The 16,523-nt window shown below is 41.3% G+C and overlaps 1 protein-coding gene across 1 annotated transcript in view; it reads right to left on the bottom strand.

Moving 5' to 3' along the window:
- Nucleotides 1-699: 699 nt before the first annotated feature.
- LOC308403172 (CD276 antigen homolog) overlaps nt 700-16,523 on the bottom strand; it is a 31,270-nt gene continuing 15,446 nt past the window's right edge. Inside the window, exons 4-5 of the mRNA XM_080892434.1 lie at nt 1,051-1,329; nt 700-953 (exon numbers count right to left, since the gene is read on the bottom strand). Of these exons, the coding sequence (XP_080748560.1) occupies nt 835-953; nt 1,051-1,329 (398 nt within the window). The 3' untranslated portion in view covers nt 700-834. The remainder of the gene's footprint in view (nt 954-1,050; nt 1,330-16,523) is intronic.

Here is a 16,523-nt window from a genome sequence, read left to right as displayed (position 1 = left end):
TAAAAGTTTCATGTATCACATGTGCTGGATTCTGCGTTTAGTAAGAAGAAACTGTTCTGATTACAAACTCTGATCATCAACCGTGACTGACTGTGTCGACCGCCTTATGCTCAAACACGGCGTTCTTTATGGAAAAGCTGCGGTTAGCTCAGCAATAAAACACCCAGCTCTCACTGCCAGTACCTACAAGAAGTAGTAAAAATAAGACTCTCCAGCTGCACCACCTTCAAGCATCCACCAGGAACTCCAAGCAGGTCAAGTACTCGGAGCTGATTTTCATGTGCATAATTATATGTGACACTCAGGACCTCCAGTATAACCTGTAGGAAAACCCCAGCTCACATGCACCTAACCAGGGTGATACAAGAACGCCCTCCCCCACCCTTTCACTCCAGAGAGTTCCTGAACCCAAGCCTTGAGGCGAGCCCAGGCTCCCTCCCAATCAGAGAGGTGATATTCGTATACCAAAAACCAGTTTTAGCCACCGGGGATCAGTCCACCACCCTGCATCTGGCCATTATAAATACAGCTCTGATATCAGGATTCATCATAATAATGAGCAGATAAAGGGCAGAGCCTCAATTTGTATCCAGTGGGGATAAAAACATGAATGTGCTTCAATGTGAACCGTGATGTTTAAACACTTTTAAAGCAGTTTAGCATGTTTTAAAACCTTATCCACATCCATATCCACATTATCCACTGAGTCATCATTTACCCAACTTTATTTTTCATTAATACAATGTTGGTATAAATAACATATCAGCCTTAAAACCAGAGGAAACAGAAGAGCAGAGAATAAAAAAGGCAGATGAAAGTATCTGCTGTCTGTTATCAACAACATTTAATACAAGCTGAGAACAGCAACAGAGACGCAAACACAGCGACAGAGAATCCAGAAGCAAATACAGAAACGATCACACCGACTCCATCGCAGGACTCGAACAGCTGATCTGAAACACATTACAGAAGCCTGCTGTTACAAAGATATACGTTTGTAAACACACTAATTACAACCTTTAGCAATCAAATCAGAGTCTGTGGCCTCACCTGGAACGTGGATCTCTTCTTCAGTCACATGGCCCATCTCCTCCTGTGTGGCTACACAGTGGAAGATGTTGGTGTTTGTCCTGGTCACCGTGGTGAGGAGGGTGATGTCATAGCGGCCGTCTCTGTGTGACACCTGTGGCTGCTCAGCAGGAAGGATGTTTCCATGGCTGTCCCTCCACTCCACTCTAGGCTTCGGAGACGCACCTCTGACCTCACACCTCAGCTGCACCCTGTACTCCGTGATGTTCAGGATCCCAACAAACGGCTTCGGAGCTGCACCTGTGAACACAGCATGAAGCTACAGCACAAGGAGGGTGATGTTTCAGCATTCAGGTGAATTTTAAGGTGGTTTCTGGTTTAGTGACCTCCCAGTGGCATTAGCCTTCAGCTCACACTGAGGTGGTTTGGCACAGTGTTGAGTGATGGTAATGAGAATGTCACAGACTGAAAAGGATGAAGAGTCCACTCAGAGACCAGCTGCTGTGTTTGAGCTTCCTGTGACGAGCCGACATGCCTGAACTCCTTCTGCTGTCATCACGATAACAAACAGCAGCACTGGAAGATAAGCTGTCACTCTCCTCCCTCTGCAGAGTAGAACGCTGTTAAACTGAAGTGTGCTGAGCATGACCTGCAACATCTTCATTGACCTGCGATTTGTCCAATGATTTCTTCTGTGTTTAATACCAGAAGACCAATTCTTAGTGATATCTAGTAGAAAGAAATGTCTTTGTTAAGTTTTCACACCAACATCGTGGTGATTTGAGAACTGAATTTGTTTGAAGCAGTAATTACGTCTCCTTCATTGCTGTTCAGCAGATATTTCAGTGTTTCTCTCCACTGTGACGGGACAGCTCGGGCCGCAGTGAGGAAACACTCAACACTTGTATCTTTAAATCTAGTTGTTGTTTACCTCATCACTGACAGTTCTGAACCATCTAAAGATGAGTGGGGAAAACGAATCAACACCAACATTAAAGGGATAATTCACCATTTTTGGATACATCTCGCTGCTGTGTTAAATCAGTAGAAGAGCTTTACTGTCTCAGCATTAGTGTTCTTACCGTTTTCATGTCCTGTTGTTACTGCAGTCACAGTCAGAGGAAAGAGGCACAAAAATAAAAGCTGCAGAGTTTTTGCCTTAAAAACAGAAGAAAACATGACGCGGAGTAAAAACGTTCCTCTGTGCTGCGTCGATCACGCTACTGACGCTCAGCAGCGGATACTCTGGTCGAGTGAGTTTAGGAAACAAGCCTCAGTCACGAGTGGGAGGAGAGAGAGTGTGTGTGTGTGTGTGTGTGTGTGTTAGTTCTGTTAAGCTTTGCATAAAAAACATCAACATGTTCAACAATCCAGGTTATTAATGAGTGCATAACGACATAAATGCAAACTCATGAATGAGAACTTCAGCTCTCACACTTACAAGCATAAAGTGTTTAATATAAAAGGTCAGTAAGAAGAAAACAGACATGTTTCAGCGCCGGTCCTTCCTCAGAGTGTCATGAAACATGTGAACACACGTCTCCAGCTCTCGCTGTAAGAACCACAGATTACAGATTAAAGCCTTCGAGGTCTGAACTCGTTTCTCTCCTGTTGACTCTGAGCTGTTTCAGTGTTCCTGACCTGGAAGCTACAGCGTGAGCGACACCATGAACCTGTATTAGGAGGAACGATCTGTGGCTTTCAGTGTTATGAAGGAGGTTCCCTTTTCACTGGTGCACATCACCAACATACACTGAAGACCTAACCTGGGGCAGGCTGGTAGTGATGGGTCGTTCGCGAACGAAATGGCTCTTGGAGCCGGCTCTTTGACGTGAACGACGCGAGCCGGCTCCTTATCGCGAGCCGTCACGTGTTTTTTTTTTTTTTTTCTTTCTCTCAGCCTCTCTCTCGCACTTTTTTTCCGCTTCACTCTGCACGCGAGCCTTGTGCTTTACGCTGGGCAGAGGGGGGAGGGGCGGTAGTTACACTCAGTAGCACAGGAACAGAGCCAGAGAGAGAGAAAGAGAGGCAGGGACAACAACATTAGAAAGGTATAGTAATCATCCACAACTATTTTCGGTTGCAGATGATAAAGGATTGAGAAAGTTTATTCATGCAGGTCCATATGACAGAGAATATGCATGTTCTTTTAGTTTTCATATTATAATTTATATGTAATTGTGTTGTGGTTTGCAGTGTTTTGTGTTCTTTTCACTTTAAATTTGTGAAAGGAAAAAGCTGAAAATTTAAATAGTTAAAACTTGAAATGTGAATAGTTGATTTTTGTATTATATGATTTATTTATTACATTTTATGTGGAGTGAATAAATAAAAGTATATTTACGGTGGCCCCTAGAGACAAAGCACATACAAACTTCAAATCACGTACGAACTCTGAAGCATGTACAAACTCCAAAACACGTAAAAACACGTACAAACTCCAAAACACGTAAAAACTCCAAAACACGTACAAAAAACTCAGAAGCACATAAAAACTCAAAACACGTACAAAAGACAACAGAAGTGCTCCAGGATGCTGGGCGCAGTGTTGAGCCTTTGTTATCTTGTGGCTACACAAGCCAGCAAGTACCAACGACCGGATTTGGTGTGTGGTAATAACAGGTAAATGAACTTTTTTTTAAATTATTTGAATATATATATGAGTGCCTGTGTATAAATACACAAACAATACACACATGCTTTCAATTGTGTAATTTAAGTGATCTAGTAGCTCTGCTTTGGAAGTTCAGTTCATGCTAGAAATGTGTTTTGGAGTTTGTACGTGTTTTGTCTCTAGGGGCCACCGCATATATTTATATATAAACATATATAAATAAAACCACTTGTTTTTACGTTAGTAATTCCTTTTGTGCATAATTTTATATTATTGTTAATAATAAATTAATTAAAGCAACAAAACAACCTGAAGAGCCGGTTCGGAGCCGAAAGAGCCGGCTCTTTTTAGTGAGCCGAACCGAAAGAGCCGGATCTCTAAAAAGAGCCGGAAATCCCATCACTACAGGCTGGACGAGATCCAGAGATTATAGAGATCACAACAGCTTACTGTGAAATCCTAGAAGGAGGGTCCAAAGACTTTCCTGAAGAGCATCAATTTAAAAAAAAGAATATTTTCACACCTGCTTTTCTCCTGTTAGCTGAAATTCTGTCTTCAGGCTAAACTGTATCACCAACACAGCAGCTCTTTTCCAGTTTTACTGACCAAAGCACTCAAAGCTCACACTCTGCTGCTTTTAACTTGTAATATAAATAACAGGAAAACCTTCATTTATCCCATATTTAGGAAATTTATTTATTTATTTATTTTTTTATCTCTTCATATTTTTCTAAAGTCATAGTTTTACTTGCTGTGTAAAATCAGTCGCTCTGCTATCAGTAGACCTGTCCGTGTCTGTGATTGGTCAGAGATTGATAAGTATTCAAATGTGACAGCAGAAACTGAGACTCATCAGTCCAGGCAACATTTTTGCAGCTTTCTATTGTCCAGTTTTGGTGAGTGTGTGTGTGCAGTCTGTTTCCTGTTCTTAGCTGACAGGGTGGCACTTAGTCTGGTCTTCTGCTGCTGTGGCCCAGCTTCTTCAAGTTCTTAGATGCTCTTCTGCACACTTTGGTTGTAACAATAGGTTATTTTACTTCTTGTTGCCTTCCTAGCAGAGAAAGTTGCATAAATATTTTTTCTTCCTTATTCCGATGCTAGCTGTGAAATTCAGCAGGTTGTCTTGACCATGCACATGCTTGACTGCATTGAGATCCATGAAATGTAATTGGCTGAAATTTGCATTAACAAGTAGTTGAGGAGGTGTACCTAATAAAGTGGCCAGCAAGTCCACACTTTGTATGAGGTTCAACGAGATTTTTTTAAAATTCAGAACTGTTCAGTAAAACTGTAAAAACTGTAATTTTGCCTGCCTCCAGGTTTGACGCTATAATACTTTAAAAAAATAAATAACTGTCTGTGCAGTGAGTTGAAAGTGAATGATTCATCTATAGCAGGAGTGTGGAGTAAGTACCACAGGATGGCGCACTTTAACTGTGTATGGTAAGGTCATGGATTGTAGTGATTCAGACAAAAAACTACATGGCAAATGGACTGATTCTTCTATGGGACCTTTCTACTCTCAAACGCAACACAAGCACTGTGTTCTATGCTGCTAAGTGCCTACTAACTACCATTTACACTCTGATGGATGCCAGCTGATGCATCGGAGGAACCACCAACCTTCTGATCAGTAGATGACCTGCTCTACCTCCTGAGCCACAGCCGCCCCAGCAGTGAAAGTTCCTCCAGTGTTTACCGTTATCTCAACTGTCGGTCACGAAACGGACTCACACTAATTTGTGGTAAAACAACAAACAAACTACTAATTAAACTGAACTGATTAAAGATGGGCAGCTACTCTAAACCAAAACTAGCCTCAAAGTTACATCAGTTTCAGAAAAAAACATTTCATTTTCTCTCACAAAGAAAATAAAAGAAATTATTGGCCTGTCTGGAGGCCTTACACCACTTAAAGATGTCTTTCTTTTCCTTGAGTTTAAACTCCAAATTCAGTGAAGATGTCTTTACAGCTGATCAAACTGCTGGGAGTATTGTGCCAAAGATGGTTCATTTTAGTTCTTAACCAGCTCCACATCAGCCTGATTTTGTCATTTTTAAAATGAAAAAAATAATACTGTTACTTTTTTAAATCTTTCTATTAAATTCGTGTCATCCTTTTCCTGTCTGTCCTTTTGTTTCTGCGATGTTCCACATTTGATGTTGACGTTATTTTTGTTGTTACCCAGCAGTTTGTAATAAAGGTCGTTCAGTGTGACGGGAGATTAAATTTAACATCCATCACTTTTTCTGTTTCTCTCTGTGATGATGGCAGATTAACAACAGTTAAAATGTTCCTCTAAGGATTTCCTCACTTTGCTGTACAACGCGCTGTTTGTTTGTTTTTACTTTTGCTGCTTCACACAGCATCACAGCTCAGTGCTCCATCTACAGGTGCATCCACAAGAAGCTGAAGGTGGAGAGCAAACAGATGTAATGATGGACAGTTTGAAGATAATATGGTTTCACTAATAAACATTACTTCTGCACAAAACAAATGTACAACACAGAGCAATTATTTAGAAAAGTATCTTTATTGAAAAAGGTGCAAAAGATCCACATTCTATTTTTGAAAATATACAAGAAATGTGGTTTAGAAAAAAAAACATTTTAAAAAATAAATGGTAAATGGCCTGTATTTATATAGCGCTTCACTAGTCCCCAAGGACCCCATAGCGCTTTACATATCCAGTCATCCACCCATTCACACACACATTCACACACTGGTGATGGCAGCTACATTGTAGCCACAGCCACCCTGGCTGAAATCAAGGTTCAGGCTACATCCACACGTACCCGGGTATTTTTGAAAACGCAGATTTTTCTATGCGTTTGCACCTTTCGTCCACACGTAAACGGCGTTTTCGGTCACTGAAAACGAAGATTTCTAAAAACGCCTGCCAGGGTGGATATTTTCGAAAACTCCGTTTTTGCGTTTACGTGTGGCCGAGGAAAACGGAGAAAACGCAGCGTCAAAGATGTGCGCCTTTTTTGACGTCACACTGTGCGCCACGTTATTGTTTCGGTGAAATGAATTTCTACAATACTGTTAATTGTCCTCTCTGCAGTGTTTAAATGCTTACATATACACACAGTTACTGTCCCTCCACACATACGACTCTGTTCTGCTTCTATGCCCCAGCTTTGTTTACTATTTCCCACCGAGGCTTCTAAACTTCTGTTGGCCAACATTTCTACATGGTTAGGAATCTAGCGCCACCTGCTGCTTTGACATGTTCTTAGCAGCATTTTCCTTCATTTCTGCGTTTATGTGTGGACGGGATTATTTTTTAAAACGAAAACGGAAAATCTCCATTTTCAAAAATACCCGTGTACGTGTGGACGTAGCCTTATACACTTGAAAAACAAACTGACATATTTCCAAGCAGAAAACACTTTCATTCTGAAAAGTCATAGAAGCCGACTGGCTGAACAGCGCCTTTAAAAATATTTACTGTACAACAATTATTTACATGGCGTAATTTACATGACAGACACACACAATGTTATGAGCAGAAGCACAAGAAAAAGTGAGTAGCTCAATACAAGTGCAATGTAAAAAAATCCCACAAACATTCTTACATTTAAACAGTACAACTCTATAAAAATAGCATGTAATTACCGTATTTTTGGGACCATAAGGAGAACTGGATTATAAGACGTATTAAGCGAAACAAAAACAGTCATATGCATCAAACTTCACTCAACTCATTAACAGGCCAATCACATCCCTTTTACTGTGATTGTGATTGGCCTGTTCAGCACTTTGAATTCCAACAGCTACTTTTTCAGTGCAACTTTTGTAATGTTCAGCCAGAGAACAACAATCAGTATCCTGTCAAAGTAAGGAATAAAAATCATAGACTTAATATAAAGCCTCACAAATATCTTCAAACTCTAGGAGGCTGTGTTACGACCCGGCTCAAAAGTCGCAACATAAAAAAGGAGATGAATACCAGAGTGTTAGTCAGAAGAGGTTTTATCTTAAAATGGCATAGCAGGTTAGCTAAAATAGCTGGTACCACCAAGGCAAAGACTAGTGAGCTCTTCAGGAAGCTTGTCTCAGGTATGCTTTTATCCACACCTGACTAGGTGTGGCCAACTAGCACCAGCTGACCACACTGAGCAGATCAGAGGCTGCAGAGGGACGTAACACCTCCCTTAAAAGGGTTCCTCTAGGACCCCTAAATTTATTAAAACCCCTCTGAAGCCTTCAGGTCCTTGACCCACAAACCTGGAATAAAAGTAAAAGCTAACAGAAGCAAGTAAAGCAAGCATACTAGTGACCAACCACAAAATGGAGAGCTATGGCCACACAATGATCACATCAAGGGTGGCTCAGCATCTGGCCAACACCACTCACAAGTGATCCAACCACAGTAGCCATATTCCCCACAACACTAAAGGTCACAGCACAAAACACTCACCACACGAGGATCTCATTAGCATCCATCAACACACATTATGCCAACTTAAAAACGACCCATCCGCCTCAGCTACAGACCATCATTAACAAATTGTCTCAAACCTCTTGCCGAGTTTGGTGCCACTTGTTTACTATGTGCAACTCCCAGCCTGAAATGCTACAAAAAACAATAAAACTTTACCGGTCTAGTCTTCAGTGGTGTACCGGGCTCGAGGCAACTTTAAACGCAAATTCAAGGGTACCGAACCCTCAAGCGTACCCCCATCCAGGATAACCACCAAACACAATAAACTAAAACAACAAGCAAAACAACAAACAAGTGCTTCCAGCTGAATGCTTGGAACGGATGCGAGGGAATGCACAAAGCACCACATACAAACACCGGGACATGAACACACGGTAATTATATATGCATAAATGCTGACAATGACAAAGACTTATAATAATAATAATAATGGATTGCATTATGCCCTCAAAGCGCTTTATAATTCCACTATTCATTCACTCTCACATTCACACACTGGTGAAGGCAAACCACAGTTGTAGCCACAGCTGCCCTGGGGCAGACTGACAAAGGCGAGGCTGCCATATCGCGCCATCGGCCCCTCTGGCCAACACCAGTAGGCAGTAGGTGAAGTGTCACAACGACCGAGACTGTCCGAGCCGGGGCTCGAAAAGGCAACCTTCCGATTACAAGACGAACACCCAACTCTTGAGCCACGATTTCTCACAGAAGCCTAAATCAAACCTTAGTCAACATTATTAGTGTTCCCTTTGCAGTTCTCCAAAAGCATAGCACAACATAATGCTTCAAGGATTACAGATATTTAAAAACAATTCTGATGCCAGCAGCAGGTTAGACTTCAGAGGGTGAACTGTGCTGGACGTTTGATCTAAGACAGTTTCATCAGATTGTTTTAGGGGTTTTACTTGAATCAATGTAACAAGCTAATCCACCCACTCTTTTTTAAATTAACGGTGTTATTAATTGTTGAACCCATTCTCTCACACACACACAGATAACTTTTATGTGCACCTTCATCTTTGTACACAGTGCTTTCTAACTAACTGGCACACACACACGGAGAATCTGTGTTTCAGTAGTTTGCCCATGAACAGTGTGAAGTAGCTGGGGATCAAACCACTGAACCGTTCCTTAGAACTTGTAATTCTTCTGGGCCTGTCTCAGAACCTGGTGCTGGTGGATCTTCTGAGGATTTGTTTGCACTCCCAAGGCAGCCTGAAAACACATTTTCATGAAGTTAACTTTTAGAAATCTTACAGAAATTATTTGCTATTCTAAAAACATTTTAATCTCATTCTAATTCAACACACACAGACAGAAACTGACTCAAAGTCTGTATCCGGGTTTAAGTGGGTCAGCGATTTATTTGCCAGGAATCAAAGAAAAACCTGCAGCTAAACCTATAAAATTAAAAAGTAACTGAAGCAGAATAAAAACAAAACGAGCAGAAAGCATCACTCTAAAATCAGATTAGAATACTTTAAAAACCACATATGAGGGCAATCCCAAAAGTAAGATCTCGAAAAAATTGGTGACATAGAGAAACTGTACAGCTGTTGGCCACATTGTTGTAGTTGTTGCTTCCTCCACTCCCAAATAAGCATGCACAGCTTTGCTGGGAAGCAGACCAGGAGTGACATGTTTAGCCGCATGTTCTCCTTAAATTGCTGGCTGTCTGGGTGGTGTCCCAGAAACGATGTGGGCTTCATAGATAATTGGCAAACCTTCTGGAGGAAACCTGGTCTTGTTAGGAGAGACGGCATCCATCCCACTTTGGATGGAGCAGCTCTCATTTCTAGAAATATGGACAAATTTATTAAACCCCCCAAAATTTGACTATCCAGAGTTGGGACCAGGAAGCAGAGTTGCAGTCTTACACGCCTCTCTGCAGCTTCTCTCCTCCTGCTACCCACCCAAAAACCCATCTCCATAGAGACTGTGTCAGCTCCCAAACAGACAAAAAACAAACTAAAAACCAGCAACAAACAACTTAAACATAAACAATCACAAAGAAAGAACAATACAGTATCCACATCTGAACCAAAGAGTAAAACAGTGAAATGTGGATTATTAAATATTAGGTCTCTCTCCTCCAAGTCTCTGTTAGTACATGACTTAATAATTGATCAACAAATTGATTTACTCTGCCTTACAGAAACCTGGTTGCAGCAGGATGATTATGTTAGTTTAAATGAATCAACACCCCCGAGTCATTCTAACTACCAGAAACCTCGAAGGCCGAGGGGGCGGTGTGGCAGCAATTTTTCACACCAGCCTATTAATTAATGAAAGACGAAGACAGACTTTTAATTCATTTGAAAGCCTGATGCTTAGCCTCAGAAACCAGTCTTACTTGTTATCATCTATCGTCCACCTGGGCCTTACACAGAGTTTCTGTCTGATGTCTCAGACTTTATATCTGATTTAGTTCTGAGCTCAGATAAAATAATTATTGTGGGTGATTTTAACATCCATGTAGATGCTAAAAATGACAGCCTCAACATGGCATTTAATCTGTTATTAGACTCAATTGGCTTCTCTCAAAATGTAAAAGAACCCACCCACCACTTTAATCACACTCTAGACCTTGTTTTTAACATATGGCATAGAAACTGAACATTTAACAGTGTTTCCTGAAAACCCTCTCCTGTCTGATCATTTCCTGATAACATTTACATTTACAATAATTGATTACACAGCGGTGGAGAGTAGACTTTATCACAGTAGATGTCTTTCTGAAAGCACTGTAACTAAGTTTAAGAATATAATCCACCCACTGTTATCATCTTCAATGCCCTGTACCAACATAGAGCAGAGCAGCTATCTGAACGCTACCCCAACAGAGGTTGATCATCTTGTTAATAATTTTACCTCCTCACTACGTACGACTCTGGATACTGTAGCTCCTGTGAAAACTAAGGTCTCTAATCAGGAGTACCTGACTCCGTGGTATAATTCTCAAACACGTACCCTAAAGCAGATGACTCGTAAGCTGGAGAGGAAATGGCGTGTCACAAATTTAGAGGATCATCATTTAGCCTGTTAACTTCTTAGGGAAACGTCTAAATGACTTACCTCACGTAATAAAGCATAACCCACTGATATATAATGCTATGTGGACGTGGGGAAAACTGAGAAAATTTTTTAACAGTAGTCTTCCGTTTAATATCTTGTCAACGTTTATAAATAATCCAGACCTTCTGCCACAAAACATAGGGTCAAGCTTTGTGGGATGGCATAAAGTAGGTGTAAAGAGGTTTTATGACCTCTTTAAACATGGTGAGTTTAAATCATTTGAATCCTTGAAGTCCCAGTATTCTATGTCAAAGACTGAGTTTTATAAGTATTTGCAATTGAGAAATTATGTGTTAAAAAATGCTAAAACATTACGAATCTCAACTGCCTCTTTTCGGTTGGAGAAATTTTTTCTGGATAATAGGGAGCATAAACATTTTGTATCAAAGTTTTATTCTGAGATTTATGCCCTAATCGTGGATAAACTGGCATGGTTGAGAAAATCTTGGGGGACGCTGCTTAAATGTGAAATAGATATACAGGCATGGGACAAAATCTTGCTCCTTCCATCCAAAATCTCTGTTTGTAACCGATTTAAAGAACTGCAGTACAAAATTTTGCACAATGTGTATATTTCTCCGTATATTTATAGTAAGTATAATATGGGAATATCTCCAAACTGTCTCAAGTGTAAGGTCAGAGTGGGCACTAGATTCCACTGCTTGTGGGAATGTGCTATTATTCAGTCATTTTGGAAAGAGGTCTGCGCCAATATTAGTACAGCCATTGGTCATCAGGTGACAGAAAACCCATTAATGTGTATATTGGGATATATTCCTGTCTCACTGGTACAACATGAGCATGTAATTCAGTCACTGTTAATGTTGGCCAGGAAAAGCATTATGTTGAGATGGGTGGGGGCTGAGCCTCCCTCCATTTCTCTATGGAAGTCGCTCATCATTGAAGTTATGACTCTGATCAGGCTGGGAAATTATATTGATGGGAGCTCCCGAATTTTTGTGGACAAATGGAAGAGACCACTGGAAGCACTGGGAGTAACCTATAAACTGGATCCTAGAGGACAACAGTTATGGACATAATGTTGTAATATTCTAGTGCTGTGTACTGTTATTATTTTGGATGTGAACCAGTCTTATATTTGTTGGGGGAAAAAGTTAAATAAAAGTTTAAAAAAAAATTTAAAAAAAGGAATATAATCCACCCACTGTTATCATCTTCAATGCCCTGTACCAACATAGAGCAGAGCAGCTACCTGAACGCTACCCCAACAGAGGTCGATTATCTTGTTAATATTTTCACCTCCTCACTACGTACGACTCTGGATACTGTAGCTCCTGTGAAAACTAAGGTCTCTAATCAGAAGTACCTGACTCCGTGGTATAATTCTCAAACACGTACCCTAAAGCAGATGACTCGTAAGCTGGAGAGGAAATGGCGTGTCACAAATTTAGAGGATCATCATTTAGCCTGGAGAAATAGTTTGCTGCTTTATAAGAAAGCCCTCCGCAAAGCCAGAACATCTTACTATTCATCACTGATTGAAGAAAATAAGAACAACCCCAGGTTTCTCTTCAGCTCTGTAGCCAGGCTGACAAAAAGTCAGAGCTCTTTTGAGCCAACCATCCCTTTAACGTTAACTAGTAATGACTTCATGAACTTCTTCACAAATAAAAATTTTATCATTAGAGAAAAAATTACCAGTAATCATCCCACAGATGTAATATTATCTACAGCTACTCTTAGTACCATTGATGTTAAGTTAGACTCTTTTTCTCCAATTGATCTTTCTGAGTTAACTTCAATAATTACTTCCTCCAAGCCATCAACGTGTCTTTTAGACCCCATTCCTACAAAACTGCTCAAAGAAGTCCTGCCATTAATTAATGCTTCGATCTTAAATATGATCAACCTATCTCTAATGATCGGCTATGTACCACAGGCCTTCAAGCTGGCTGTAGTTAAACCTTTACTCAAAAAGCATCTCTAGACCCAGCAGTCTTAGCTAATTATAGGCCAATCTCCAACCTTCCTTTATATCAAACATCCTTGAAAGAGTAGTTGTCAAACAGCTAACAGATCATCTGCAGAGGAATGGTTTATTTGAAGAGTTTCAGTCAGGTTTCAGAGCTCATCACAGCACAGAAACAGCTTTAGTGAAGGTTACAAATGATCTTCTTATGGCCTCTGACAGTGGACTCATCTCTGTGCTTGTCCTGCTAGACCTCAGTGCAGCGTTCGATACTGTCGACCATAATATCCTATTAGAGCGATTAGAACATGCTGTAGGTATTACAGGTACTGCGCTGCAGTGGTTTGTATCATATCTATCTAATAGACTCCAGTTTGTGCATGTAAATGGAGAGTCCTCTTCACACACTGAGGTTAATTATGGAGTTCCACAGGGTTCAGTGCTAGGACCAATTCTGTTTACATTATACATGCTTCCCTTAGGCAGCATCATTAGAAGACATAGCATACATTTTCACTGCTATGCAGATGACACCCAGCTCTATCTGTCCATGAAGCCAGATGACACACACCAATGAGTTAAACTGCAGGAATGTCTTAAAGACATAAAGACCTGGATGGCCGCTAACTTTCTGCTTCTTAATTCAGATCAAACTGAGGTTATTGTACTCGGCCCTGAAAATCTTAGACATATGGTATCTAACCAGATTCTTACTCTGGATGGCATTACCTTGGCCTCCAGTAACGCTGTGAGGAACCTTGGAGTCATTTTTGACCAGGACATGTCCTTCAACGCACATATTAAATTAATATGTAAGACTGCTTTCTTCCATTTGTGCAACATCTCTAAAGTTAGAAATATCCTGTCTCAGAGTGACACTGAAAAACCATTTATTACTTCCAGGCTGGACTACTGTAATTCATTATTATCAGGAAGTCCTAAAAACTCCCTGAAAAACCTTCAGTTAATCCAAAATGCTGCAGCAAGAGTCCTGACAGGGACTAGAAAGAGAGAGCAGATTTCTCCTGTATTGGCTTCCTGTTAAATCCAGAATTCAAAATCCTGCTCCTCACATACAGTGGGGCAAAAAAGTATTTAGTCAGCCACTGATTGTGCAAGTTCCCCCACTTAAAATGATGACAGAGGTCAGTAATTTGCACCAGAGGTACACTTCAACTGTGAGAGACAGAATGTGAAAAAAAAATCCATGAATTCACATGGTAGGATTTGTAAAGAATTTATTCGTAAATCAGGGTGGAAAATAAGTATTTGGTCACCTCAAACAAGGAAAATCTCTGGCTCTCACAGACCTGTAACGTCTTCTGTAAGAAGCTTTTCTGTCCCCCACTCGTTACCTGTATGAATGGCACCTGTTTGAACTCATCATCTGTATAAAAGACACCTGTCCACAGCCTCAAACAGTCAGACTCCAAACTCCGCCATGGCCAAGACCAAAGAGCTTTCGAAGGACACCAGGAAAAGTATTGTAGACCTGCACCAGACTGGGAAGAGTGAATCTACAATAGGCAAGCAGCTTGGTGTGAAAAAATCAACTGTGGGAGCAATCATCAGAAAATGGAAGACATACAAGACCACTGATAATCTCCCTCGATCTGGGGCTCCACGCAAGATCTCATCCCGTGGGGTCAAAATGATCATGAGAACGGTGAGCAAAGATCCCAGAACCACACGGGGGGACCTGGTGAATGACCTGCAGAGAGCTGGGACCAAAGTAACAAAGGTCACCATCAGTAACACACTACAACGGCAGGGAATCAAATCCCGCAGTGCCAGACGTGTTCCGCTGCTGAAGCCAGTGCATGTCCAGGCCCGTCTGAAGTTTGCCAGAGAGCACATGGATGATACAGCAGAGGATTGGGAGAATGTCATGTGGTCAGATGAAACCAAAGTAGAACTTTTTGGTATAAACTCAACTCGTCGTGTTTGGAGGAAGAAGAATACTGAGTTGCATCCCAAGAACACCATACCTACTGTGAAGCATGGGGGTGGAAACATCATGCTATGGGGCTGTTTTTCTGCCAAGGGGACAGGACGACTGATCCGTGTTAAGGACAGAATGAATGGGGCCATGTATCGTGAGATTTTGAGCCAAAACCTCCTTCCATCAGTGAGAACTTTGAAGATGAAACGAGGCTGGGTCTTCCAACATGACAATTATCCAAAACACACCACCCAGGCAACAAAGGAGTGGCTCCGTAAGAAGCATTTGAAAGTCCTGGAGTGGCCTAGCCAGTCTCCAGACCTCAACCCCATAGAAAATCTGTGGCGGGAGTTGAAAGTCCGTGTTGCTCGGCGACAGCCCCAAAACATCACTGCTCTCGAGAAGATCTGCATGGAGGAATGGGCCAAAATACCAGCTACTGTGTGTGCAAACCTGGTAAAGACCTATAGTAAACGTTTGACCTCTGTTATTGCCAACAAAGGTTATGTTACAAAGTATTGAGTTGTATTTTTGTTATTGACCAAATACTTATTTTCCACCCTGATTTACGAATAAATTCTTTACAAATCCTACCATGTGGATTCATGGATTTTTTTTTCACATTCTGTCTCTCACAGTTGAAGTGTACCTCTGGTGCAAATTACTGACCTCTGTCATCATTTTAAGTGGGGGAACTTGCACAATCGGTGGCTGACTAAATACTTTTTTGCCCCACTGTACAAGGTCTTAAATAATCAGGCCCCATCTTATCTTAATGACCTTGTAGTACCATATCACCCTATTAGAGCACTTCGCTCTCACACTGCAGGCCTACTTGTTGTTCCTAGAGTATTTAAAAGTAGAATGGGAGGCAGAGCCTTCAGTTTTCAGGCCCCTCTTCTGTGGAACCAGCTTCCAGTTTGCTGTGGTGGTGTGGAGAGCTTACAGCCGGTTGTTTGGCATGAATTTCAGTACGAAGGAGCGGGAGACCGTCAATTCCCCAAGAGTCATGAAGGTTGAGGAAAAGATCGGCGGATTACTCTGGATGCTCACTGCATTTTAGTTCTTGAGGTTTCCCAAAGCACCATCCACAGGATTTTAACAGACAAGTTGCAATATCGGAAGGTGTGTGCAACACGGGTACCACGAAGACTGACAGAAGACCATGGCAATGAGTTGATTCTTCCCGTGAATTTCTTCGCCGCTATGCAAATGAAAAGGACATCTTCTTGGACTCGATTGTCATTGGTGACTAAACCAAGGGGTTCCACTTTGCACCTGAGATCATACAACAATCATGCAAGTGGCGGCATACCTCTTCGCCCAAGCCGTGAAAATTCAAACAAACACAGTCTGCTGATAAAGTCATGGCAACTGTGTTTTGGGACCGAAAGGGGGTATTGTTGGTCGACTTTCTGCCTGCTGGGACCAGAATAACTGCTGACAGGTACTGTGAAATACTGAAAACAACTCAGAAGGGCA

The sequence above is a fragment of the Rhamphochromis sp. 'chilingali' genome, assembly GCF_963969265.1.
Source record: "Rhamphochromis sp. 'chilingali' genome assembly, chromosome: 9".
NCBI classification, from domain to species: domain Eukaryota; kingdom Metazoa; phylum Chordata; class Actinopteri; order Cichliformes; family Cichlidae; genus Rhamphochromis; species Rhamphochromis sp. 'chilingali'.
The sequence above is the reverse complement of the archived record's forward strand: the minus strand, read 5'-3'. Positions and strand labels throughout refer to the sequence as shown.